Source organism: Stegostoma tigrinum, chromosome 30 (genome assembly GCF_030684315.1).
Source record: "Stegostoma tigrinum isolate sSteTig4 chromosome 30, sSteTig4.hap1, whole genome shotgun sequence".
NCBI lineage: Eukaryota > Metazoa > Chordata > Chondrichthyes > Orectolobiformes > Stegostomatidae > Stegostoma > Stegostoma tigrinum.
The window spans coordinates 11391880-11418806 of NC_081383.1; the positions used below are offsets into that span (position 1 = coordinate 11391880).

The 26927-nt window shown below is 37.5% G+C and overlaps 1 protein-coding gene across 5 annotated transcripts; it reads right to left on the reverse strand.

Annotated features, from left to right (window-relative positions):
• Positions 1 to 4: 4 nt before the first annotated feature.
• reep6 (receptor accessory protein 6) lies at positions 5 to 24635 on the reverse strand. Of its 5 annotated transcripts, XR_007250333.2 has the most exons (8): positions 24366 to 24635; positions 17218 to 17311; positions 14626 to 14764; positions 14187 to 14355; positions 6424 to 6497; positions 4792 to 4845; positions 3378 to 3429; positions 5 to 2080 (listed from the first exon to the last, which is right to left on the reverse strand). XR_007250333.2 is itself a non-coding variant. In XM_048559816.2 (7 exons), the coding sequence occupies exons 1-6, from the start codon at positions 24478 to 24480 to the stop codon at positions 3409 to 3411; spliced, it is 612 nt and encodes a 203-aa protein (XP_048415773.1). In that variant the 5' UTR covers positions 24481 to 24634; the 3' UTR covers positions 5 to 2080; positions 3378 to 3408. The 5 variants fall into 5 exon arrangements, 2 of the variants coding, with proteins under 2 accessions (XP_048415773.1, XP_048415775.1); XR_007250332.2 differs by having other exon boundaries at positions 3378 to 4845; XM_048559816.2 differs by lacking the exon at positions 4792 to 4845 and having other exon boundaries at positions 24366 to 24634.
• Between the last annotated feature and the right edge of the window lie 2292 nt (positions 24636 to 26927).

The following is a 26927-nucleotide window of genomic DNA, read 5'->3' on the forward strand; positions in this document are numbered from 1 at the left end:
AAAATTTTTGAATTAATTTGAGTTTATTTTAAGTAACAAGTAGTGCATCTAACACATTCTTTGTTCTGCAACAAATGGTGTAATCACAGTAAACAATTTATTAAAACATACTGATCCTGCAATCAATAAAGCATAGTCCTTTGGAGAGGAACAAATTATATACATTATTCTCCAAAGTGAGGATGTCTGTCTGTTCTGCTGTTTGAAACCTGCAATTGCTAATCTGAGGTGGAAAACTCCTCGATGAATTGCACTTTTTAAAAGTGCATATTTACTTTTTTTCCTGTTGTTTAATGTTTTTTTAAGCTAGCAGGGATCAACCTTTTTCCTATTGACTCAAGATTGATACTCATAAGGAAATGCTCTCGAAAATGTTAAATTGTGACCAACTTCCAATGTTTATCAAAGTTGCTTCTGCACTCCTTCTGAAATTATTTGTATTTATTATGTCTATAGTAACACTCAAATCAACTTTTAAACATGCAAATTACAGAAACAACCATAGCATTTTTAAACTGATGACATAGTGCACTGAGTTCCATCCCAAAGACTTTGGCTTTCAAAACAGAATGCTCACCAGGCACTTATTTCTCAAACCACTAGAACAAGAAACCATTGAGAACAAATGCAAAAAGAAAACTCAAAAAAGCTTTGGTAGGGAGGTGTGAAGATTCCTAAAGAATATTCAAATCAATCATTCGTAGTTTAAGAAAATACTCTGGTAACATTCACTCAATCCTAATTTTAATCACAAAACACATCAATCATTGGATAATTGGGAGTGCTTGTTGCTTTTATTCAACACCATCTCTACACCAAAATTATTTCATCCTCACCAGAAAACAGCCACGATGGAATTACTTTTCAGACTTCCAAATCCCATTAAAGTCAGTCACTGTATTTAAAGAGCTAAAGTTTTTTTCTCTTCCCTACAATGCACCCCAACCCCAACCCACCAAGGCAGTTTAAGTAACTGAATGCCAATACTGGTCCCAATAGGAATCTTCATTCCCTCTAACGAGAGTAAAAACAAAAAAATGTACTAACTAGAAAAAGGAGGACAATGCAAAATTTATTATTATTAATATTAATAATGAGAACTTCTGCTGGAAGTCTTACACCAGAGTTGGAAAGCTGACTCAACACAATTCCAGTTCTCAAATGTGAAGGAAAACACAAAGGCCAGAAGCAGCAGGACACGTCCGGGAGCACAATGTACATAAACAACAACTATCCAGTGTATTAAGTGTGCTAAACAAGATAGGAGACCTGAATTTTATGAGAAGTCCACTATGAACACATTACCTGCATTTTCCAGTCAGACAGTATAATTTTAATATGAAAAACTGCCCATTGGAGTCACAAGCAGATTTTGAAGCTTTATCATCAACTTCAGCCGATACATAGCCATAAATTTAAAATTTTCTGCAAAATCTCACTTAGAATTCCTTAGATTCAAAATTGTTCCTCAACTGTTAGTTGACTATAGATTTCAGAATTAGATTTTCAAAGGGTAATCATAAAAATTTGATATTTATTCAATTTAGTGCATACTCCTACACAATTACATTTAGTAATCTTGTCTGAACTTTGATACTATTTCCTGCCCCATTGTGTTGCGGGTGTCTTCCCCACCCTATGAAAACTGTGAAAGTTTGGAATGGAAGTACAGAACCATGTGCAATCTAAATGGGAATGACCAGAACACAGCTGCTACAAAAAGATTTCTCCCAGACAGTTCAGAGGTTTGCACAATAAGGTCTTGCTGCGTACCACTTACATAATAGAGAAAACTGGTTGAATCCCAATTAGAAACAAAATATAACAGAGACAGAAAGAGGGTCAACATTTGAGAGAGAGAGAGAAAAAGAGTCATTTCAGATTTCAACAGACGATACCACCTGGAAAATGAATGTCCTATGTTTCTCTTTCAGATGCTGATTAACCTGTGACTTTGAGAATTGTAGCTTTTCGGTCCTAATTTCAGCAACTCTCTTCCATTGATCAATATCTTGACCTTGCAGACTACCTGTTCATAGTCCTCAGTTATTCTTGTCTTTTTCAAGATGCAGTTTCATTGCTGGAATAAAATACGACAATTAGTAAAAAGGGACCATGATGCTGGTGAAAGTAGGGGATGACGAACAAAGAAAAGGTAGGTCATTAAAACTTTTGAACACTAAAACAGAGTAATTTTTCTGACTATGGATCACCAGACAAAAATATTATTCTTGCTCTCCAATCTTGACTTCATATTAAAAAAAAATTAAATACTGAAGTTTAAACACCAGTTTAAGTTCTGTTTCAACTTAAAATGGAGGCTATTAAAATAACCAAGAACATATGAAACAAGGAAGAGTTATACAATGAAAGGAACCAATTTATGCCAGACAAAATACGTATTGTTGGTTGTGGAAAACTTCTGCAATAACTTCAAAACTTACAAGACGGGAAAACAAAAAGGTGACCTGGAGTTTCCTCCTTTGTCATAACCTGGAAATTACCCACCTACCTGAGTAGAATATAGTCAAACTTTTAAAAGATCAGTTTAAAATAGCACAAACAAGTGAAGTCCTAGAAAACTAAAACTTAGTCCTAGTATATTTCTTAAACTAGAGTGCAACATTTATTCAAAAGCTTTTCAATTGTTAAATGCAATAAATGATACAAATTAGTATAAGGATATCAATAGAAAAGAAAAATTTGAATAGGTCACTGTTCAAAATTAAGATCACCAGAGTTATTTTAAAAAAATCTTTGCTGAAAATCTGGTTGCAATGTTCAGAGGTCTCCTTGAACATGTGTAATTGGCTGAAACTCCCATTGGATAGCTGGATTTGATGGATGGATGGTTTTAGAAAGAAACTTTGTGCTGTAGTTGCACAAGAAAGTCAATCATACATCAAAATTCCAATCTTTTCAGCTTTAATTTGTTTCCATCATATTTGGGTGTATCTAGACACGAACACACAGGAAATGCCAGCTTGCAGAGCTGCAATCATAAATCAAAAAAAATCTTAAGTTTTCTACTTTTCATAGCAAAATTGAAGTGCCAAGTTAATGGCCTGCATGCCAATATTTACCACAATAAACCACTAAACAGTATAATAATTCAAAAGGTTTAGTTTGTACTGTCTTAATAGAGTGCATTAGCCTAAAAAGTGGACATGTTTGCGTATTCTGGCAAGTGAAATGCAAGAAAAACATTCAAACACTTCATATTTGTGTTTGCAGGGGAAGAGCATGGACAGGGAAGAATGGGGATGAAGAGAAATTGGATTTGTTTTTTTTTGAAAAAGGATAACCAAAGGCTAAAATTAAATGCGTGGCTAAGAAAAAAAATTATTGGATTATTCTATTTACCAGGTTTGACTTACCCACAGGTCAACCATCTTGCATACCTTCCTGTCAATCTACTGACAGCTCACTCTAAAGGTATTGAGCAGCAAGAAGGAAAAGTTACAGGTTACAAGACAGGACACAAGTACATTCTATTTCCATCAAGAGGCTGATCAAGTATGTTATCAGCTCTAAGCTTACTGATCAACTAACCATTTTGTTTTCTTGGTCATTACGTATGGATTGATACTCGGTCACAAAATAACCAGAAAACAGGATATTGAAAAGAAAGGCAGTTCAGCAATCCGAAAACTTGAACACTGCAGCAACTCAGAATTAACTGTCAGCTTTTCTTGTTCCTTTATTATTTTCTCTTCACCCAGGTATGATTTCTCTTTTTCAGAATGGGTTTAGTTAAAATTTACTACTACTTACTATTCTTTTAATTTATAACAGATTAGTAGAAGGATCTGAAATTAAATCCCATGCTGCCCATAATTCACATTTGTTGTGGATCGTGCATATCACACAGTCATTAAACTGAATAATTAATGAGTATTTGTGGCACTTGAGTATCATCAAAAAGGGCTTGTGTTGAGGCAAGCTCAAAGTAATGTTTGGAAGTGTAGGATCATGCAATTTTGAAGAAGAATTATTGACCAAAAACATATACATGATCAACATTTAGACATAAAACTACACAAAGCTGTGGTTAAAACATAGATAAAGACTCTCCTCCCAACAGAGATCAGTTTGATAGCACAGAATTAGGGACTGAAGCTTAAGTACGGTACTTTGAGGACAAAGACAAGTAAGTTGGAAACCCATTTATGAACAAATTGGCCATATAAGCCTCAATTATCTGCACTTTTGAGTTGGAAGTCTCATTTAAAAATCTAACCAACTCAGTTAAACACCAAAAATATCCACAAGTTGCAAATTTCTACCTTGTGTTAAGGGTCAACATAATTCATGAAATAAATTTTGGTCACGGTATTTGTTGCAAAGTAAGTGTATTTGTCAGGCCTGAAGTTTTAATTAATTAGGCATTATTTGAACAATGGGTAGTTTTAATGGGTTACTTCAAGATCAAGCTGATCAGAATAAAAATGGCTGAGTTGCTGTTAAAGGATCAAAAACTTGATGATCAAATGATGGTTAGTTTACGCCTTTTCCATTGAGATTATCAATGAAGTGATTGTCAATGAAGGAATCTTTGGATCAAACAATTTGATTTGAAAATCCAATCACAGTCACATGATTTGAAGAAATCTTGTGGTTCCCAAAGGTCTGCATGACATTGTTGCAAACAAACATCGACATTACCATTCATACAATATGCAGAAACATGATCAGAATCCACTGAAAAATGTTTAAATATTTATGTCACTTCACATTGTGCAAGTTTAACATTCTACTTTTAGTACTTCACTGCAGTTTATCTTCACTTACAAATAAATTTGTGGGTGAAATTCATGTAAAGCAGCAGGGGCTGAATGTGGTCTTCTGCAATAAGTTGGGGCGGGGGGAGGAGAAAAAGAGAGGGTTAGTGACAGTGATGATGACGTGGATTGAATTAGATTGGTCAGGATGTGTACACATAACCCTAGAAAAGGGAAGCTCGAAATTACAGAACAAACAAACGTCCTCATAGATAACTACCTAGGACATCTGCTTCAATACAGGACAGCCCCAGAGATTTAGTCAAGTGAAACATCAGTGCTTTTTATTTGGGGAAAAAAAAAGCTCTCAACCAATTTTCTTTCCCTGTTGACTCCGAAAAGAAAATTGGAATGAATGTGAAAACTGGCAGCCAAAATAAGCATTTCTCATTTTTATTGCTAATTCATGGAATGGTCTGCTTCAACAATCAAGATAAATTTCACACTTAATTTTAGCCAGAAGGTCACTGAAATCAGGTGCCTTTAAAAACAAACAAGAGAATAATAGTGGCATTCCACGTGCTGTACATTGCAAAACACCATTGCTAATTGGCAATTAGTAGGTGTACACATTTTCCGACTTGTGTTGCATTCAGAATGCTAGCGCTGACTCAGGAACACTAGAAACCTTGGTTATATAAAAGCTGCTTTTTATTATAACAAAAAAAAGATAGCCAAGGAGAAAATAAATTGGATACAGTGACAGGAAAGCTCAATTCTTTTAGCAAGCACCAACATTACTTTGTATTTTTAAAAAACTGCGTCATCTAAAAACAAGGGAGAGTGAGTGAGTGAGTGAGATAAATTGTCTTATAGGAGAGTTGTTCTTTCCACAAGTAAATTCTGCAGCCCCACTTGTATCTTTTTCTTACTGTCTGGATGACACTCTCAAAGTTAGCGGTAAAAGGGCAGAGATAGAAGCACGGCTCTTAGTGAGGACTAAATTAACATGCTAAGTTATTGTTATCTATCTTTCAACTGTAATGAAACAAAAATGCATTACTTCCAGATGGGCAACATATTACAAAGATGTATAAGTTGATGATATGAAGCAATAACTAGAAATAGCATATTTAAAATGATTGTAAAATATCAACTATGAAAAAGGCAGGGACTAGAGCTGATGGAAACTAATTAAATTACACAAAGGACACTACATTGTCAGCTAGAGAGAAATTTGGATTATCATGACATTGGTTTTCCATCAGATGGAAGAATGGGAGACTAGTCATGTGTTATTGTGATTAGCTTTAGGTTATTCAAATGAAATTCATCTTTCTTGTTGTAGTAAGTATTGTTTAAGAATCAATTTCGCCAACGATTTGAATTTATATGCAAAGTAGCAGCTCTCGGACTCAAAATGAGCAAAGCAATTGATCTCATTCTCTGTAGTTACAATTTTGACTTTCAGAGCACTAATATGATACCTAATACTTTAAAACAGGCAAGGATCACATTCTCTCAGACCACCTTAAAGTGTGGCCATCACAGAAGAGAAATAAAACTCAACAAACGTATACCAGGATATTTCAATAATAATGGAGCAGATTGGATCACATTGATTCTATTAAAAAGAGGTCATGATAAACCAAGAAGTATCACTGTCTGGTCTAACAGAAGCCCGGCCTGTTTTGTTACATACAGATGCATTAGGCAACGGTTTAGGTCCTGCATCTGTCCTTACGAACTTCTTGCTGCTACAAAGTGTCTGTAAGACTAGAGCAAAGATAAACATAAAGGTACAATTTATAAAAAGCTGCCTGAATTAGATTTCAGATCATTACATTTGGCACAGCAGTTAAAACATTGAATAAGTACAACTTAACACCGCCCATGTGGAGTTACTAATTATACCTGAAGTAAATTTTTGAAACCAATATAACAAGGTGTAGTGCTGGATGAACACAGCAGGCCAAGCAGCACCATAGGAGCAGCAAGGCTGACGTTTCGGGCCTATACCCTTCCTGATGGATCTAGGCCCAAAACGTTAACCTTTTTGCTCCTATGATGCCGCTTGGCCTGTTGTGTTCATCCGTTGCTACACCTTGTATCTCAGATTTTCCAGCATCTACAGTTCCTACTATCTTTTGCAAACAAAATCTGCAATGTTAATCATCCAGGCCTTTTTTAAAGTATCAATAACTGAATCTGTAAACATGTTAAACTGATTATGTTTATTTCTATGGTTCACAATCATTGTGAAATTTGCAGCAGAAATCAGAGTTGCCGAGTTTGGGCGATTCAGGAGTCTTTTCAAAAATGGCAGGTGAATACAGATTCCCATCCCATTCCAACTGGCAACACTTTAAAGTGTGCTGGCTAGTCCAGGTCACAGGCCCACACCCAGTACACCTTACCTGGCCAACTCCACTTGTGGAGATAAGCCTGGTCTACTTTGCAATTAACATGGGGTCAGGACAGCTTTTTAAAAGAGTTATGTTTCTAGTGTTGAAGTAGGCTGCATGAGGGAATCATTTTTGTTTTTAAACTTGCTTTTCAAAACATCCTCAGGCCTATCCCATTCACTACCCCAACCCTTGCTAGGCTAGGCATCTCCACTAATATCTTTCCCCCACAACCTCACGCCCATTCAGTACAACTATATATAAAAATAAACACTATACAGTGACAGTAAGATCTGTTAAAAGTTTAGAAGAAAACATTTGATAACCATCCACTGTTTCTAAAAAAATTGCAGTGAAAATTAGCTAGAAGTGTCATTTTGAATATTTACTGTTTTGATAGTCGAAACGGAAGGAACTGAAAAATTAATCTTTTGTAAATAAACAGTCAAGTTGACAGCAGAGATCAGAGATCTTAAGCTTCAAATCAAAAATGGGCTCAAACATTTCACAGTAACGAGTTTCTCAGCTCTCCTGCATGTAGAGTCCAAAGATAATTCATTCTGGTTGATATACGGAGACTCCTCGTGATTGACACCTCAGACTCTGATTTCTGCTGCAAATTTCACAATGACTGTGAACCATAGAAATAAATATAATCAGTTTAACATGTTTACAGATTCAGTTATTGATACTTTTAAAAGGGCCTGGATGATTAACATTCAAGCTGTAGTAAAATGAAGCATTTAAGCATCTTGGAAAGTAATAACACGTCCATTCATTGAAAAAAGTCGAGTTACCATCGAACTGTTACCATGATGTTCAATGCTTCTACACACTCTGTAGTAGTAAAACTAGTGCTGTAGCCTGACAATGAGGAGTCAAATGCAGTGGGGACACAAGAGCCTTTGTTGTTAATTGTAACTGGATGAAATCCTATTTCATGTAAATGGGCCTGAGACGCCTGACACCCTCTGGCTGCATCCAGACATTTTTCCCTGAGTCGCCATGGTTGACTGTAGCACACATCCACTATCCCGCCATCAATGAGAAACCACTGAGGCACTCCCACGTTAGGCAAATTTTCCAGCTCAGCTAGCCACCTTGTCTCGAGATGAAAATCCAGGCAATAACTTTTTCCTGACACCAACTTTGCTGAATAACTGCTTGCTAATCCCACATGCCATTGTTTTGAAAATATTGGGAAGGCCAGGTGATGATTGGTAGCACTAACTATTTTGGATCATTAAGCATGTGGAAATTCTCTAGTTTGATTAAGTGGTGCAAGCAGCATTGCAATTTGTTCCTCAAAACTAAAACAGCTGTGGCATTGACAATAAAAACATTCTAGATTTAGAAGATCATAAGCCTCCAAAATATATTTTGTCATGTTACATGGCTGGATCACTTCTTCATACTGTAGTAGTGTCACAGTCATTTATGAAACTATACATTCCTAAACCATCTTGACTGAAAAGTGAAAAATAATGTTCATCCCACACAAATGCCAGACAATAGCTATCTTCAACAAGAGGATGTAACAATTCAACAGGACATTGAATGGCATTACCATTGCTGACCCTGCCTCACTCTTAATATTGTATGGGTCACCATTGACCAGAAACCCAAATTAGCCATACAAATAATACTGTGGCCACAAAAGCAAGTCAAAGGCTAGAAATCCTACAGAAAGTAGCTCACTTGCTGACTTTGCAAATCCTATCTACTATCTACAGGTGAAAGGGGACAGCATGAAGGAATATTCCCCATTTACCTGGATGACAGCAGCTCCAACAGGACACAAGAGGCTTGACACCAACCAAGATAAAGCAGCCCAATGATTGGCGCAAAGCTTCAGTCCCTCCAACACTGGCACATACTAGCAGCAGCGTGTACCACTTACGAGATGCACTGCAAAAATTTGAGGGCTCTTAGGACAGCACCTTTCAAACCCACATCACTACAATGTAGAAGGACAAAAGGTAGCAGACACACAGGAATACTACATTGGCTTGAAAGGGAACTTGCACAAAGATCTTTGACTTACAAAATAAAAGGCAGGACACACTGCTGAAGGGGCCTATTCAAGCTCTGTATGATCTACTGATTGAATTAAGATGCTAGCCAGGAGTTTTCCTCAACATGTTTCAAGAAAGACAATTATCTAAATATTTAATTAGAATTAAGATTATTACTTTTACACATTTCAACATGAAAATAGACTAAACCTAATTCATTGCCCTCATTTCTGTTGAAACAATTGACATTATAAATAATTAGCAGAATGGTAACAACTCGGCATATGTTGAATAACCTAATCTAGCTATTATACTTACAAAACTCTTTAAACAACTCTTCTCCCTTAACACCCTGCTCTTAGACCAACTTTTAGATCACCTCCACTATCTCAATCAACCCGACATCCACTTTTGTCAGGATTGTTTTTATCATGTGCTACGAGCCTTTCTTTCAAAAAAAAACATTAAAAACACATTGTGAAAGAGCAAAACAGTTGAGGGCAACTGCTCTATCCCCCAGAGGGGATCCAACCTCAGTTAGTAAAGTCTGAGAAATGGAGAAGTGCATTCATACACACTGACAAATTCTCAGGAATTTTGAAACCACTTCTACCTGTAATTTTTAACATAGAATTGGAAGGAAACTGCCCACCAATTGTCATAGAAACTTTTAGCCTGTTACATATGATAGTACTGTGCCCTTTAGATATATCTGCCCTTTTTTTTGCAAAGAGATGTTGATGCAGTGATGCTGGAATGTTTTCCAGAACATTATATATTCATCAAAAGGAAAATTTTACCATTGAGAAGGAGACCTGGAGTTTGGTGTTGGTGTTGCAACATTCATGTTGCCAGTAATGTATCGGAGACAATTGTGTATACTGATCATAACCCTTTAAATTTCACTTAACAAATAAAAAGCATCAAGGATAAAAATACCAGACCATTTAGATGGAGTTTATTGTTAGTGATTAAATTTAATTATACACATGGCAAGACAAGAGAATGTAACTGCTGATGTATTAATGTATGAAGATGGAGGTGTTCAATGACGGAAGAAATGACTGGAATGGACTTTATTCCTTAATGTACTAACTTAAACATGTAAATAATGTATATATAAAGTACTAATAGACAAAGGCTTTGAAAGTGAAGTCATCTTTGTATGTTGATGGTTCCTTAACTTTCTAAAGAAAATAGCATGGGAGGTGTGACAATGAGCCTAAGTGTTCTGCCCCGCCTCTTGCAGACCGGTGTTGCCACAGTGGTGCCAGAATGTCTCCTTCAGACAGGCAGTTGGTAAACATTAAAGTTTTAGAGAAGATTTGTAGCTCAGGTCGCAGATGAAGCCGTAGACCTGATTGCTGAGCCAGTGTGTTTGGTTGCAGACGTTTCGTCACTGCGCCTCCAGTGAAGGATTAGTGGTCTGTCCCACTTGTTATTTGTAGGCCTCAGTTTGCTGGCATGGTTGGCGTTACTTCCAGTTCTATTTTTCAGTGGTTCGTATGTTGGGTCCAGTTCAATATGTTTGTTTGCAGAGTTCCAGTTGGAATGCCAGGCCCGTAGGAATTCCCTGGCATGCCTCCGTTTGGCTTGTGCTATTATGGGTGTGTTGTCCCAGTCAAATCTGTGTCCTTCTTTGTCCATGTGTACTGAGACCAGTGAGTGTTGGTGTATCCTTATTGTCAGTTTTCTTCCAGTTTGGCCTATGGAGTGTTTTACAGTCCTTGCATGGTATTTTGTATACATTAGTTTTACTAATGTGTGTATGGGATCCTTTAAGCTTGTCAGTAGGTGTCACAGGGTGGTTGTTGGTTTGTAGGCAATTCTGATCCCTAGGGGTCTGAGTAGTCTTGTAGTCATCTCTGTTCTACAGTAGGATGACTAATGTGGCTGACCTCTTTGTTGTCTGTCACAGAGCTAACAGCATATTGCGCTTTTTTTTGGGTAGCCATTCTTTTTAAAAACTCCATACAAGTGCTCCTGTTCTGCTTTGTGCAATTCTGTTGTTGCAGCCCATTTGAATAATGTCCTAACGTAGCTCAGTTTATGGGTGTTGGGGTAACACTCAGTAATTAAGTATCTGGTCCGTACGTGTGGTCTTTCTGTATACGCTAGCCGAGAGTTTCTTGTTGTTCTTACATTCTACCATTATGGCCAGGAAGGGTAGTCAGTTATTGTTCTCTTCTTTCATTAATTTTATTCCAGTGAGGATGTTGTTTACGTGTTGGTGAATTTCTTCTAGTCTTGCACATTGAACTAGACCCAATATACAAAATAGCTTAAAAAGAAAACCAGAACCGGAAGTAATGCCAACCACCCAAGCAAACTAGAGCATATGAACAACAAGTGGGACAGAATACTACCGCTTCACTGGAAGTGTGCTGATGATGTTACCTAGCAGGGTGACGAAACATATGCAACAAATTAGACTGGCTCAGTGAACAAGTCTATAACCCCAGTTGATGGGCATCTTTGGAGTTCTCCCTAGATGCTTTTTCTAACAAAGACAAAATAAGCATGAAGAGGCGAGGTCAGGCTTCACACAGACCCAGAAAGACTTCTAGATTTTATTTCACCTGGTAAGATGGTTTCTGCTAACTGGCTGCTGGAACAAACAGAGCGCTCTCTCTCTCTGTCTCTCTAACACACACACTCTCTCTGGGGGAGACAGAGAAGATAGCATGTGAGAATAAAACTGTTTTGCTAAACTGCCTTGCAATGAGAGTTTATGGGATGCTGCCTATATTGGAACAGTTGATGATTAGTTGTTAAATTATATCATCTTGTTAAGTATTTCAATAGAGTTAGAGTTATGTCAGTTGTTCTTTTAGTTTTTATTTTAACCATGTTGTAAGAATAAAGCTTGATTTGCTTAAAGCCTAGTGGTAGACCACTCAAATTACATCTGGAACACAACACCTTACAACTGCTTTTAAGTATAAAAAAAGTTATAGTCTAGGATAGCTCCTTATTACATTGTGGGGTGGTGGTGGGTTGGTGGTTTGGTCTGATCTGATCTGGTCCATAACATAAGTACAGTATGAATGTGAAACAACTAATCTACTTAAAGTAGACTGATCTATTCTCTATTCTGCATACTCTCAACTATTCTTCAGCTAATTTGCACTTTCATGTTTATCTGTGTTTAATCTAATCAGCTGCTGTGTAATTACAATAGTAGGTTCAAAACTAAGTTTAATGACCCTAGCCAAACAAAGTTATAAATTACAATGAGCTATTAACATTTTGATTGGCCATACAATATTTGAGGTGGAGGGAGAAGAATATTTGATGTCCTCCTCAGGTTCTGCAATATTCTAGCCATTTTAAGTACTTACACAATACTTTTGCAAGGCTAACTGAGTGATCACAGCATTTAAAAGATGTGAACCATACTGCAGACTCAAAATTTGATGCCAATCACATCACTAATTTTCTTCCTGAGATAACAAAGTGTGGAGCTGGATGAACACAGCAGGCCAAGCAGCATGTCAGGAGCACAAAAGCTGACGTTTCAGGCCTAGACCCTTCATCTCATTTTCTTCCTATTGGTTTTAAAAAGCATTAATCCTTTAAGTCCGAGAAACAAATAAATCTATTAAAGTTAACCTTTAACATAATTTATGACATTCCAGAGGCTCTACAGAAATAAATCAGGATCACATTATCAGACCTTAACAGACTTCCTATTTTACAGGAAGTTTGATGCCAAAACAAATTTGAACTCAACTGCATGATATCAAGACTGCACAAATTAACACCTGATGACTCAATGGCAAAACGCATCACCAAATGGAGTACAGCTTCTTATTGAGCAGTGATTGAATTCAATTCATCAATCTTGGCCTAGACAAGGTTAAAAGCATTAATAGTTTCAAATGAACAAAAAAACACAGGAGTTGCTGGAAAAGCTCAGCAAGTCTGGCAAATCTGTGAAGCAAACAAAAAAAAAATCACTGTTAATGTTTCGGTCCAGTGACCCTTCCTCAGAGCTGGTCTTTAATGTACTGGACGCCAATAGTCTCATTGTCTCATTTGATGCTTTTTAAAAGCATCAAAAAGACAATGGGTTAGGAACAGAATGAAAGAGGATATAACAAAGTGTGGAGCTGGATGAATACAGCAGGCCAAACAGCATCTTAGGACCACAAAAGCTGATGTTTCGGGACTAGACCCTTCATCAGAAAAGGGAATCAAAAGAAAATGAAGGAAGGATATTTTTGTGTAAATTAGCAAAACAGAATCAAAATTTGAGTCAATTATGGTATTGCCAGAAGTTAACAGTACGCCAACACTGAGTAATCAGGGTCACAGCCATCAAGGCAGCATTTGACAAAGTGTGGTATCAACATTCTGGAACAAAAAGCACACTTCTCTCAACAGGTCATACTGCAAGAGGATATAGTCAGATGGAGACAGATCTTCACAGCGTTAGTCTCATGCTGTGATTAGGTAAAGACGTAATATTTATGCCCCTTAAGAGGTATATTGCATATTTACTGAGAGATACTAACACAGTGTTTTCACATTTGATATCAATTACTGAGTAGAGGGGGATAAAAGGCACGGTGGTTAAGTTTACAGATGACACAAAGATAAGCTGGAAATGTTGAAAATATGACAAGAATGCAGAGGAACTACATTGGTTCAGGGAAAAAGGTTTGAAAAATGGACTATTGTGAGAAGATAGGAGGTTGTTCACTTTGGCAGTAAGCATTTTTAAAGCAAAAAGTTTTATCTAAAATGGAGAATGACTGTAGGATTCTGAGACACAGTGCAATCTAAGTGTTTAAAATAAACCTTTGAAATATTCCAGGAGGCCCTGGCAGTTTGTGAATTACAAACTTCATTGATATCTGTTGTGAATTAAGGTTAAGCATAGTATGAAGAACTTATCACAAAGCTGATTTAATAAGAAAAAAAAATCCATACATAAGTTCTGTTCTACTCTTTTCCTTTCAGCAACTCTCCACGTTTAATTGACCTGGAACATTTGAGCATCATTACACCAGGTCTCCAATGTCCAATTACGTCCTACTCACCTTCTCTTGTCATATTTTCTGCTGTATCCAGAGCTTTTCCACTGAGATTATTAACAACACTATCCACAACGGCATGATGTTTGAGGAATAGAGGGCGGACAATTCGATTATAGATCATTTGAGAACCATTCCATGCGACTGGTGCCATGCACCACAACAGAAAAATACACTGCATGAAACAGGAAGAAAAAAAAAATCCCAAAAGCGTTAGCCACTAAATTTGCAATGTGGAAAATACCATGTAAACAGCCCAAATTCAAGCAAATTCTTTACTAAATGCAAAACAGTGAAATTTCATTTACAGAATATGCAGATATTTGGAATTAGTGTTAAAAAGTTTAACTTTTGAGTAAGGGATATGTAACAGACCTGGTGAAAATGGCTAATGTACTTTAAAACTTGGCAACAAAATTCAGAGATCATCTGACCTGTTACTTACCTTTCCAGCATAATAAAAAGGGAACCAATAAAGGAAGATGTCTGAGAAAAATTCAGCAAGACTAAATAACCCGTAAACTACCCAGTACGTCAACCACTTTGTATCATCCTCTTTATCTGAACTTTCAATAGCTTTGATCCTGGAAGAAAAAAAAAACACTTTTGAGCCATTTTTCCCCAATGGCAGTTTTTAAATCAACACAATACCAAACCATTTAAAATAAAAAAAATCAACATACAGTACTCTTGACGTGCAAGTGCCAATGGAAAAACAAAGTGTCATGTCAATCACCATAGTGTCTGACAGCAGAAGGCAGATGCAATTAAGTACGAAATGCATGTTTTAAAACAGATTGGAACTTTAGCATTTCTAGTTAGTTAAATGCAGAGGGGAGTATGAACTACAATAAGAAAAATTATAATTGCTTTGGAGTTTTGAAAACACTGCAAATGATCTGGTTGGCATAAAAAAAACTTGAATATATCTCCAACTTTTCCTTTTTTTCCTCTCATTTATCTACTACTTCAGAAGTGTCTCCTCAAAAATTATAAATTAGTCTCACAATCCAAATTCATAATATTGAAAGGCTGCATCATTTATCCCAAAGAATACAAGCATTACCCAGCAGCTGAAGGGGAGGTACAGGCTGGTGGTTTAAAAGAGAGTTTTATTAATAGCATTAAACAAGCTTTTCTCCCACGGCTGAAGCAGAGCTTTGAAAACTATTTTACTGTTCAGCCCGAGTAAAAGCACGCCAATTCCATCCAGCAAGCATAAGTTAAGATAAACCATCACAAAGCTTTATCACTATAGAGTAAAAACAGATTTTTATCCCAGTTAGATGATAAACTCTCCATAAAACCGGACGGTCCATTAATGGCAGTTGGAAAAAAGTTAGAACATTTGTGGTCCTTTGCTTTCTAACTGCCTAACGACCAGTATTTGCCATATGTTAAGGACTTAATTAATTGCAACATACCAAAATTGTTGTCTTGATCAACTCAACAAATTTTTGTTAAAAGAAACTTTGGAGAGAAGGCAGAGACAATGGATTCTCCAGCATCTGCAGTTCCCACGATAACAAAGTGTGGAGCTGGATGAACACAGCAGGCCAAGTAGCAACTTAGGAGCACAAAAGCTGACGTTTCGGGCCTAGACCCTTCATGCTGCTTGGCCTGCTGTGTTCATCCAGCTCCACAATTTTATTTTGGAGAGAAGGCTCATCAGGTATACAAAAAAAAATTCTGCAGCTATAACTGGATTATAAAAACAGAACAATTTTGCAGGGATTAAATTCCATATGCTAGAGATAAACTTTTTGCATGTAATTTTCACATTTCTGTTGAAAGCTCAAATTGTCAGTGTAAAAACTTCTAAAAACAAGGAAGTCAGCAATAGTATTTTGATAAATCAGACTGGTTCCAATTACTGATTAATTTTATTTGTCAATTCTGACCTCATTGCAGATTCAGAAGCAGCATCAAGGTTGCTCCAGATAAACAAGAACAAATGTACAATGCAAGCAGTGTTTAAGCCTGCGGGACTATTGGAGAAGAGGATGGAAATGTTCACCCGAGGTGCATGCAACAAAAAGTACACAATGCTATAAGCCAGAGGATTTTTAAAATCTAGGTTTCATGAAGTACTTTTGGACTAGAATGGACAATTTTGCATTTACACATTACTGAGCAGTTTAGGTGATGTAAAGTTTCTTTCAAGAGCGCTAGCTGAGTATACATTAAACAACAGGGCAACATGTGACATAATTTTTTTATGTGGCGAGCAATGGAGCACAAGCAGAGTGAAATAAATACAAGGCCCAAAACAGACAGAATAACATCCTAGGAAAAATGAATTTGGCTCCCTAAATGGTCTGAAGCAGAAGTCCACAGAGACTAAAGTGCAGGAAAAAAAAACATGCAAATAAAAAAACCAATGGAGTTGAAGAAAGGAATATAATGCAATTTGTGAATTTTGAAGGCCTCTTCTGTCATCTACAATAACCTAAAATGTAGAGTGGCTTCCAGTTTGTATTTTCTTTTAAAACATCATTGAGAAATCAATTAGATATAAATTACATTTTAAAATGATTGAATATCTGATCATCATAAATATCACGTTTAATGTGAACTAAATGTAAGATTTTGTGTAAACTCGAGAATGGACAGTGATGAAAAGATTCTTTAATTCAGTTTTAGTAATTGAATTTTGACACCTCCCATTTTGGTGCTGCGCAATTATAGTCTGGATCAGACTTTATCATCTTAACTGACATCTTTTGCATCTTCACAAATTTTCTTTGAGCAAGAGAAAGCTGTTTTTTGCACAGTGGACCAGAGCCACTCTTTCTATTTGTAATGCTAGTGTTCGACAAACTGCTTACTTAGCTTGGGTGATAATTAGTATTAGGTTTGTAAGTTATAAACATAGTAAGTAAGGCTTTTAAAAACAGCAACATCCAAGAACAAAGAAAGAAAATGGAGTTGGAAATTAAGATGGAGGATGGAAGAAAAGCTGCTGATTTAGATGAAGTCAAAACTATTCACAACAGAACAGAAGGGCATTTTTACACAGCTTGAAGGTCATACTTACGAAAAGTAAGCTGGGTATACGAAACCAATCAAATTGCACAATAGGGATGCTCCATATCCAAACATAAGATAGAGACCGAGGATGGTTATTGAGCCTGGAAGGAAGTGGTATCAAAAAATGAGATCACTACCAGTGGAAGCTTAATCAAATTTACCTTGTGCACAGCCACAGCCCAGTATCAGAGGACACTGGCAAGTTACATTCTCACCCAAACCTAAACCAAAAGAACAAAATGTATCCTTACAGAAAGATCTGTTAAATAGTTTTATTTTTGAAATCCTAAGAAGGTATAGCTTTCTTGAAAGCCAGGTCAGATTTGGGCCATAAATATTCTAATAATCCAGCTAGTCCCAATTTATTTCACTTATTTAGGCTTATTACAGTATTCATACACTGTCTGGAATAAGAACAACCGCGTGCACTTCCACATCTGGTCACAACCATGAGTCCATTGTAAACTTTAATATTCATTGCATGCATAAGAGTATTTTTAAATATTGCTTTTCAGATAGTTATTGCATTTCAGAAGAAATCTGAAGACACTCTCTGACCACATTGTTACTTACCTGAGTTTGAATATAGGGATGTTTGAGAGAAGCATACAATGTGTGAATCTGCTCCTGGAGTAGTGTGTACCATTTTTGCCCACATATGTAAAGTAATGACATACTGGCAGTTTAAAAAGAGATTCATTAGGCCTATTTCAAGAAAAATAAAGAGGTTGACTTATCAAGAATGGCTAGACTCTTATTGAAATAAAGATGATTCCAAGAGGGTTTGTCAGGGTGGGTGATGAGAAGAATGTTTCCACTTCGGAGCGAATCTCAAAATAGGGGATATATTTACAAAATAAGAGGGCACTCATTTAAAGTGGGATAAGAGAATTTCTTCGTCCAGAAGGTACTGAATGTCCGAAATTCCCTAACTCAGGTATGGATGCTACATCATTGAAGTTATTTAAAGCTGGGTGTAGAAAGATCTTTGGAACATCACAGGTGAAGGCGCTGATCAGCTGGCACAAAAGAGTTGAGGTACTGGGCAGATCAGCCATGACCTCGTTGAATGGTGGGGCAAACTTGAAGGACCAAATGTTGTTACAAAGTGAAGGATAAGAAGTGATCCTACTAAATTTTCCTAGCCAACTTCTGTTTTTGATTGCGTATGAACAAAGAATTCATGTGGCACACTGATTGCCCCTACCTCTGGGCCTGAAGGTCCAGGGTTCAAGTCTCACCAGCCTTAGGAGGCATGGCATAACATGTTCAAACAGGTTGCTTCATATCAACCACCAGAATCTGTTAGGATTTGATTTGATTTTTGTCACGTGTACTCAAGTACAAAAATACCAGCGGTACAGTGAAAAAGTGTATAAAGTTGCCACACAAGATGCCATCTTAGGTATAAGTATCTAGATACAGAATCTATTAAAAGTAATCAGATCATTTGTTCGCATTAGTTTTTTGTATTGGATTATTCCAAGCACTACTAGCAATGTCACCATATTTAGATCCTACAAAAATACGGTACAGAAAAGAGGCTCTTCACTCCAAGTCTGTATCAAAGTTTAACAGCTTAATAACATCCCAGAAACAGGAGTTTTAAATTTGCTCAAATCATATTACAGGATACTCCCTTGTATAAATACCTAGCTAATTCTCTTAGCATTTAACCACTTAAGCAAAATGATATGCATCTTCGAAGCTTGGCAGAAGCCAGACTGACAGGTTTTCCATGTTTAAACTGATATAGGATTCATACAGACAGAAAATGCGTGAAATGGTTAGCAGGCCAAGCAGCACTATGATAGCACTTACTCTGTGGGTAAAGAATGTTTAGGGGAACAGAATGGTCTTAAAACTGACATGCGAACAAATTTCTTCTCCTAGAGTGTATGGAATTCTCTAATCCAGGGAGTCGTTGTAGTTGGATCTTTGAAAGTGAATAAATAACATTTCATGTCTACCCGAGGTCTCAGTGCTTCACAAACAATTACTTTTCAAAGTGTACTGACAGCCATAATGTAGGAAGTGCAGCAGCTGATTAATGGAAAGGGTCCCTCAAACAATGTAGTAAAACCAGATCATCTATTTTGATGATAACTGTGGGATAAATATTGGTCAACACTGCAAGGGTTGTTCCCCTGTTCTTCATCGAATAAGGTGCTATGGGGATTTGTCACATCCACAAAGGCAGCAGATCAGTCACATGCAAAAGAAAGTGCACTTTTGGACTGTGCTGCACTGGCATGTTAGCCTTGGTTTTTATGCTCTAGTGCTGGAGGGAGGCTTGGATCTGGAATTTTGTGATTAAGAAGAGAAAGCGTGCTACAACTGAGTTGCAACTCAATGGCAAGAAGAGAAACCATGTTCCCAGGGCTGCTCCTGGTTCAAGCCATCAACTTCATCCTTCAATCTGAGGGCAACAGTCCCCAGCCCTATGGCCCAGGTTCTGTCTATTGGGCTCAGATGTGTATCTTTGGTCTTGGCCCTGGCCTGACAAAATGGCCTAATGTGTCAGAATTGATTTTTCACAGTAGCACTTGGCCTTACACCTCCTCTCCCACCAAAAATAAATGCAAGACTCACTGCTGAAAGTGGTGGCAGGCCAAAGCACTCACCAGCCTGAGGAGGCATGCATTAACAAGTAGACTAATCACTCTTCTCCATTCCCTTTGTTTAGGATGATAATACTTTCACAGTACATTGTGCACTTAAGTGCATTTATGCATATTGCCAGATATTTTAGACCACAATGTAAGTGATAGGAATTCATTCATGATACCAGACCAGAAATTATTTTTTTAAAAAAACTTGAGCTACATATTGATCAAATGAAAGAGAGTCAGAGTTGATCAGCATGGAAACAGACCTGTCGGTCCAACTTGTCCATGCTGACCAGATATGATAAAGTAATCTAGTCCCATTTGCCCAATATCCCTCTAAACCCTTTCTAGGTCACATACCTATCCAGATGCCTTTTAATTGTTGCTATCGTACCATCCTTCACTACTTCTGCCAGCTCATTCCATATATGCACCACCCCGTACCAAAAAATTGCCTTCCTCTCACCTTAAAATGTATGCCCTCTAGGTTTGGACCCCACGTCCCATGGGAAAAAGGTCCTGGCTATTCACCCTGTCCATGCCCTTCATGTAATAAGCCTCTATAAATGTCACCCCTCAGCCTCCGATGCTCCCAAGAAGAAAGCTCCAGCCTATTCAGCCTCTCCCTGTACCTCAAACCGTCCAACCCTGACAACATTCTTGTAAGTACATTCTGAACCCTTTCAAGTTTCATATAGAGGGAGACGAGAATTCAATGCAGTATTCTAAAAGTGGCCTCACAAATTTCCTGTACAGCCACATGACCTCCCAATTTCTACACTCAATGCACTAACCAATAAGCACAAGCTACCAAACACCTTCTTCACTATCCTATCTACTCTCAAATCCACTTTCAAGGAACTATGAACTTGCACTCCAAGGTCTCTTTGTTCAACAACACTCGCCAGGACCTTACCATTAAGTGTACAAGTCTCCCCCTGATCTGATTTGCCTTACCAAAACACAGCACCTCACATTTATTAAATTAAACTCCATCTGCCACTCTTCAGCTATTGACCTATCTGATCAAGATCCTGTGGTACTCTAAAGGTAACCTTCTTTGCAGACCACTACACCTCCACTTTGGTATCATCTGCAAACTTACCAACCATAAATCCTATGTTCATGTCCAAATCATTTATATAAAATGACAAAAAGCAGTGAACCCAGCACCGATCCTTGCGGCACACCACGGGTCACAGGTCTTCGGTATGAAAAACCCTCCACCACCACCCTCTGCTTGAATAAATTCCGTCTCCAGCTCTAGAACACACCTGTAGATGTGGAAAGCTGTGTATCACTTAAATATTGCAATAAAATGCAAGAAATCGCTGCCACTAAAACTGTCATAGGAGGGAATGCTTTAGTATAGGGAGGATCAATACCCTGCAGCCACTGTTGTCAAAGTTTAAATTGTCCTGTCTGCTAAGGCTGTTTTCAATTAACCTCAGCGAAATGATCATACATACATTTAGCAACATAGGTAAAAAGTTCCTTGTGAAGCATTCATTCATTTGGCTATAAAATCAACTTCATAAAATACACTGAGGTCCAGTACAGAGCTAAAATGCAACTTGCAATGGAGCTACAACTTAGAAACATTATGGAAATAATTGCTTATTTGAATTTCTTTTCCTTGTTATTTGCCACATGCAATTGCCTTTGGACACAAGAAAACAAATCACGCAAGATTAATTATAATGCAAATTTTAAAACAGAAGCTGTTGGTTTGGTAAGGCCTTCAGCAGTAAGTCTTTGCTCTCAGTAATACTACTCTAGTACTCTACAATACTTTTACTGTTAAGTCTTACAAAGATTAATTTAAAGAGAGGAATTTAACATCAAGGTTGACTGGCAATACAAGTTACAAGTTATGAACTTCCATTACATTTTGCTCTTCTTAGTTACATGGTGTGTACATATTATAACAGATCACATACTCAACCCCATGAATGTTATCAGCACGGTTACTGACTATTCTGTCTATTTCTGTTTTGATGAAGGGTCACTGGACTTGAAACACCAACTCTTTTCTCTCTACCGATGCTGCCTGTCCTTGTGTGTTTCCCCAGTGCTCCATTCCTGTTTCAGATTTCCAGCAACTTCAGTATTTTTGCATTTATTCTTTTCAGTTATTCAGTTCCATGTCCAGCAAGTTGCTGAGCCATTATCCAAACAGGGATGATCCGGCAATGGATTGTGGTTTATCTGGAGTTAACTGCATAAGTAGTAAGTGGAGTTAAGGAAATCATTTTGGGGAATTACCACATTAATGTTTTAGTCACAGAGTTCAAATATTCTGTAACATGGAAGAACTGATCTGAAGAAGGGTCACTGGACCTGAAGATGTTAGGTCCACAGATGCTGCCAGATTTGAGCTTTTCCAGCAGACTGTTCCCGTTTCTGATTTCCACCATTCTTTTGCTGTTGTTTTTTTAAAAAAAATCCTGATTAATTATGTTTGCATCTTCTCCAATGATATATTCCTCCTAAAGTGTGGATTCCAGAATGCACACAATACTCTAGCTGTTGGCTGACCAACTTTTTAAATACAATTCCTACATAAACTCCCTTCTAATGCCTTAGCTAGAGACAAATATCCACGTGCCTTCTTAACCACTTTATCGACTTGTCCTATGGCTTGAAGGGATAGGTGGACATGCACACCAAAGTCCTCTGATCCTCAGCAATTCCTAGGGTTGTTCTACTCTTCATGTATTCCTTTGCATTCTTTATCCTGCCCAAGTCCAAAAGATATTTGAAAACACGAAGGTATTTCCACCATGTGCAAATAAACAATTGCATAAATGAGAAAACTAAAATTTCTGTAGACACACAGTTAGTATCAAAAAAGCTGGCACATTTGTGGAAGTCTAAAATATGTGAAATTTTTTTACATTTCAATACACAAAAAGGATTGTTACTTTCAACATGTACCTTTTGGTATTGGTGTTAAGAAGCCCATACTTCAGAACTTGAATTGAAAACTTTTCAGATTGACAAATAAAATATGTAATTAAGGAAATAAGTTTCAAAAAGGAGCTTCTTGAAGGTACACATAGACCTGAAATAGCATAGGATTTGAACAGAAGATTAAAAGAAGTGGCATATTTAGGTAACATCTTGTCTTTAAAATATTTTGCATATTGCTGGGATACTTGCTGAATGTTGGATCAGAACTGAATTTGGACGCAAAATAGTACACGCAATAGTGCGGAACAGAAGAAAACAGGTCATTGACCCAACTGGCTCACAGTGCTTGTGCATCACACCAACCTCCTTCAGTTTTCATTAAATTCAGTTCTAATAGTTTAACCTTTTTTTGCATGCACGTCCATTCAGTTTCTTCTTAGAGGGCATCTATGCTATTCACCCAATTACTTGCACTATTGGATTTCAATTTCTGAACACTCTCGACAAGGAATGCCAAACAAATTTATTGATGTCCTACACCACAGGTTTAACCAGGTCACCCCTCCATTTTCTCTTTTCTCGAGGAAAAAGGAAATCCCCTTGCTGAATTTTCCCCCAATATATTTAATTTATGAGTTCTGGTGCTGGAGTTTTCTTTTGGCACTGCTTCAATAATAAAATTAATTTTAAATTTATTCTTTCACACGTGTTTCACTGGCAAAAGTTAAAGTATGTTGCCCATCCCAATTGCCTTTGAACTGAATGGCTTTTTGGGTTACAGTATTTCAGAATCAACCACGTTCCTGTCACGAGTCACATGCATAAGCAGTGAACTCTGAACTACGAGTTTATTTTTACAACAATTGATGACAGTTCTGCGGTCAACATTATTGAGGCCAGTTTTCAATTCCAGCTTTTACTAATTGAATCTGATTTGAATTTATGTCACCAGAGGATTAGCTTGGATCTGGATTAATAATCCAGTGACATTCCCACAACATAACCTCCCAGCATTCTAATCTGCACGAAACATACAATGCTACTCCTTCAAAAATAACAGCTTAACCAAATTCACAGATTTCCTATATCTACCACAATTAAGTGAAAACTGTTTCAATTGTGGTTCCTCCTTCTTACTAAAACAGACCAAGTTTCTAACCAACTTGTTAATATATAAAGAGTACCAATTCAGTCAGCATATGCTTAGAATATCATATAAATCTTGGAATTTTAAATGTTGTCCTTTGACACAAACCACATGCCTCTCAGCTCCAAAACCACGCACTAACAATGCAATTTAAATCGTTACAGCTCATGATTGCAAAAAAAAGACAAGTATTTAAGTGACCCTTACAATTTCCACTATCAATATCACCGATTCGTGTCTTGAAGGGTCTTGACTTCCCCAAAAACGTAACCACAGCTTTTGGCAACATGTAGCAGACGGGTGACACGCGTTCTGAAGGGTCGTTCAACCCGAAACGTTAAGCCTGACTGCTCTCCACTAATTTCTGATTTCCAGCGTCCTCAGTTCTTTCTTTTTACAAGCGAAATCAAATCGCAGTCGAAGCCAGCGCAAGTTGACATTCAACAACATATTACAATTGGGTGCTAACAAGTCTCTGTGACCTACCTGTGGCTAGATTGTATTTACGCACCCCGGTCTTCTCTTCAATCTTCCCCAATAAGTTGGTGATGAAGTTCTTCTCGTTCAGGAAATTCTCAAAGCGCTCTCGCAAGGACGGCATTTTGCAATAAATACTACTAAAGGTAACAGAAGACACTACTAACTCCCAACGCGTTCCGTTTATTGCAGCTATCCCACTAATCTTCCACTTTGCTGACTCTCAAACCTTTCTGCCAATCCGCTTAACGACGACGCGATCCGTTTGTTGGAGCTACGTTTCCGGCATCATTTTGTGATTGGCACACCAGTTGCCCAATTGGAACCACGGTTGATACTCATACCCAGATCTTTGTTTGTCAATTTGACTTTGTATAGCGATTTAAAAAGAAATGATAGACAGGCAAGTCCAGAAGGGACCATGTTTTGGAGTACAATTTACAGTCCTGGTCACCGTGTTATAAAATTGTATAGAGGCACAAGAATACTATAGATGCAAGAACAGATTTACTAGAGTTAAGGGATAACAAGGCGTCGAGCTGGATGAACACAGCAAGCCAAGCAGCATCAGAGGAGCCGGAAAGCTGAAGTTTCGGGTCTGGAACCTTTTGCTCCTCCGAAGCTGCTTGGCCTGCTGTGTTCATCCAGCTCTACACCTTGTTATCTCAGATTCTGCAGCATCGGCAGTTCCTACTATCTCTTTACTGGAGTTAAACCTGAATTCGGAGTTCATCAATATCAGAAAAAAAATTGAACGTTTTATTCTGAAAAAGTAGAAGACCGACTAGACGTATTTGATGCTACAACTTGCTTCACTAGAGTAGGTCAAGGCTTCTCAAAGTGGGGGTTCGTGACTCTAGCAGAGTTGCCTGCTGAAATTTTGGGGTTGCAAGCTTTTCAGGCAGTAATGATCACCACAAAGCACCCTGCTGTGTTCATCCAGCTCCATACTTTGTTATCTTGGATTCTCCAGCGTCTGCAGTTCCCATTGTCACTGCTCCTTTCCTCTCGTTTTCATAGGTCTTTGCTCTTGCCTCCTGTTCTCATAGGTCTTTCCAACCACCACCAACCCCAACTTCTCAGTTTTCCTTGAGGAGTCATGACAATTTTCAATGCTTCTGATGGAGGGTCAATGACCCAAAATGTTAACTCTGATTTTTTTTTTAATCACAGGTATTGCAAAACCTGCTGAGCTTTTTTTTAGCACCTTCTGTTTTGTTCATGACAATTTTCAAGTCTTGAAATGGCATCATTGGGAAAAGGTTTGGAAGTCCTAAGGTAGATGTAGTAAGACCATTTATTGTTGTTGGGAGGCCAATACTTTATGACCAAATGTATAAGATAACTAATTTAAAAATCTTTTTCAATTCAAGAGAAACTTTGTTTCGCAAAGGCAGATTGTGAAACTCACCAACACAAGGAGAGGTGAACCATCTAGAAGCATAACATGGTTATTGAATGAAGCCATTTAGTCTGTCGTGTCTATGCTACTTCAGCTAGAACATTTCATCGGCATTTGCTTTCTCCCACCTCCACGAAAACCTTTTTCCTTACATAATTAATGATTCAACTCACTTTGGAAAACCATGGCCGAATGTGCTTCTATCAGAGGCAGAGCAGGTTCCAGATCATAAACAATAAATACATAAAAAAGATTTTTCTCATGTTGCCTTTGGTTCTTTTCCAAGTCATCTTAAATTAATGTTTTCTGGGTTTTAACTGTCCCAACTATAGGGACTTTACATTTTGTGCAGAAACTTAATTATTTTGAACATAATCTATCAAAACTCCTCTCAAATTGCTATGGTAGCTAAAATTGTGCAAACTTGAAATTAATTTTGTAAATACTTTTTGCACTCTTTAAAATGCTTTCATGTTTTCCTAGAATGTACTATCCAGACATGGATACAATTCTTCAGTTGAGGCTGAACTAGTGTATTTTAGAACTTCACCATAACTTGTACCTTCATCAACTCTCTCTGTTGGTTCATCAAAAACTTAAGCTAGTTAATGGCCTTAATCTCCCCTTCATAATTCTATGTCGGTTTCTTAATCAACTTTGTATTTCTCAAAGAGACTGTTAATTGGGTCTTGAATTATTGATTCTAAATCTTTTCCCGCCAACAACCTTAAAGTGAATGATCCATAGTTGCTATCTTAACCTTACACACTTTTGTGAACAAGGATGTAAAGTTTGCAATTCTGTACTGTGGAACATTTACAGTGAATCAAGTTAAGCACATGAGCGAAAAGGTTATAGAAGAGTATGGGACTTGATGAAGAAGGGTGGAGGTGGTTTGTGCAGAGTGTAAAATCTGGTATGGACAAGCTGAACCAAATGGTGTATTTGTGTGTTGTAAATATGATGCATAGTCTACTTATATATGCAAATGGCTAGAAAGTCAGGATGACTACCAGCATTTGCAGGCAACATAGTTGGTAGCTGTTTTAGTGAAAGTGTCTATTCAGCTCATTATGACAAATAGCCAAAACTAATCCAATGCCCAGCCTTTCTCTCCACAGGTGTCTTGTTTGTGTTTTCAATATTTCCTGTTTTTGGTTTAGAATTAA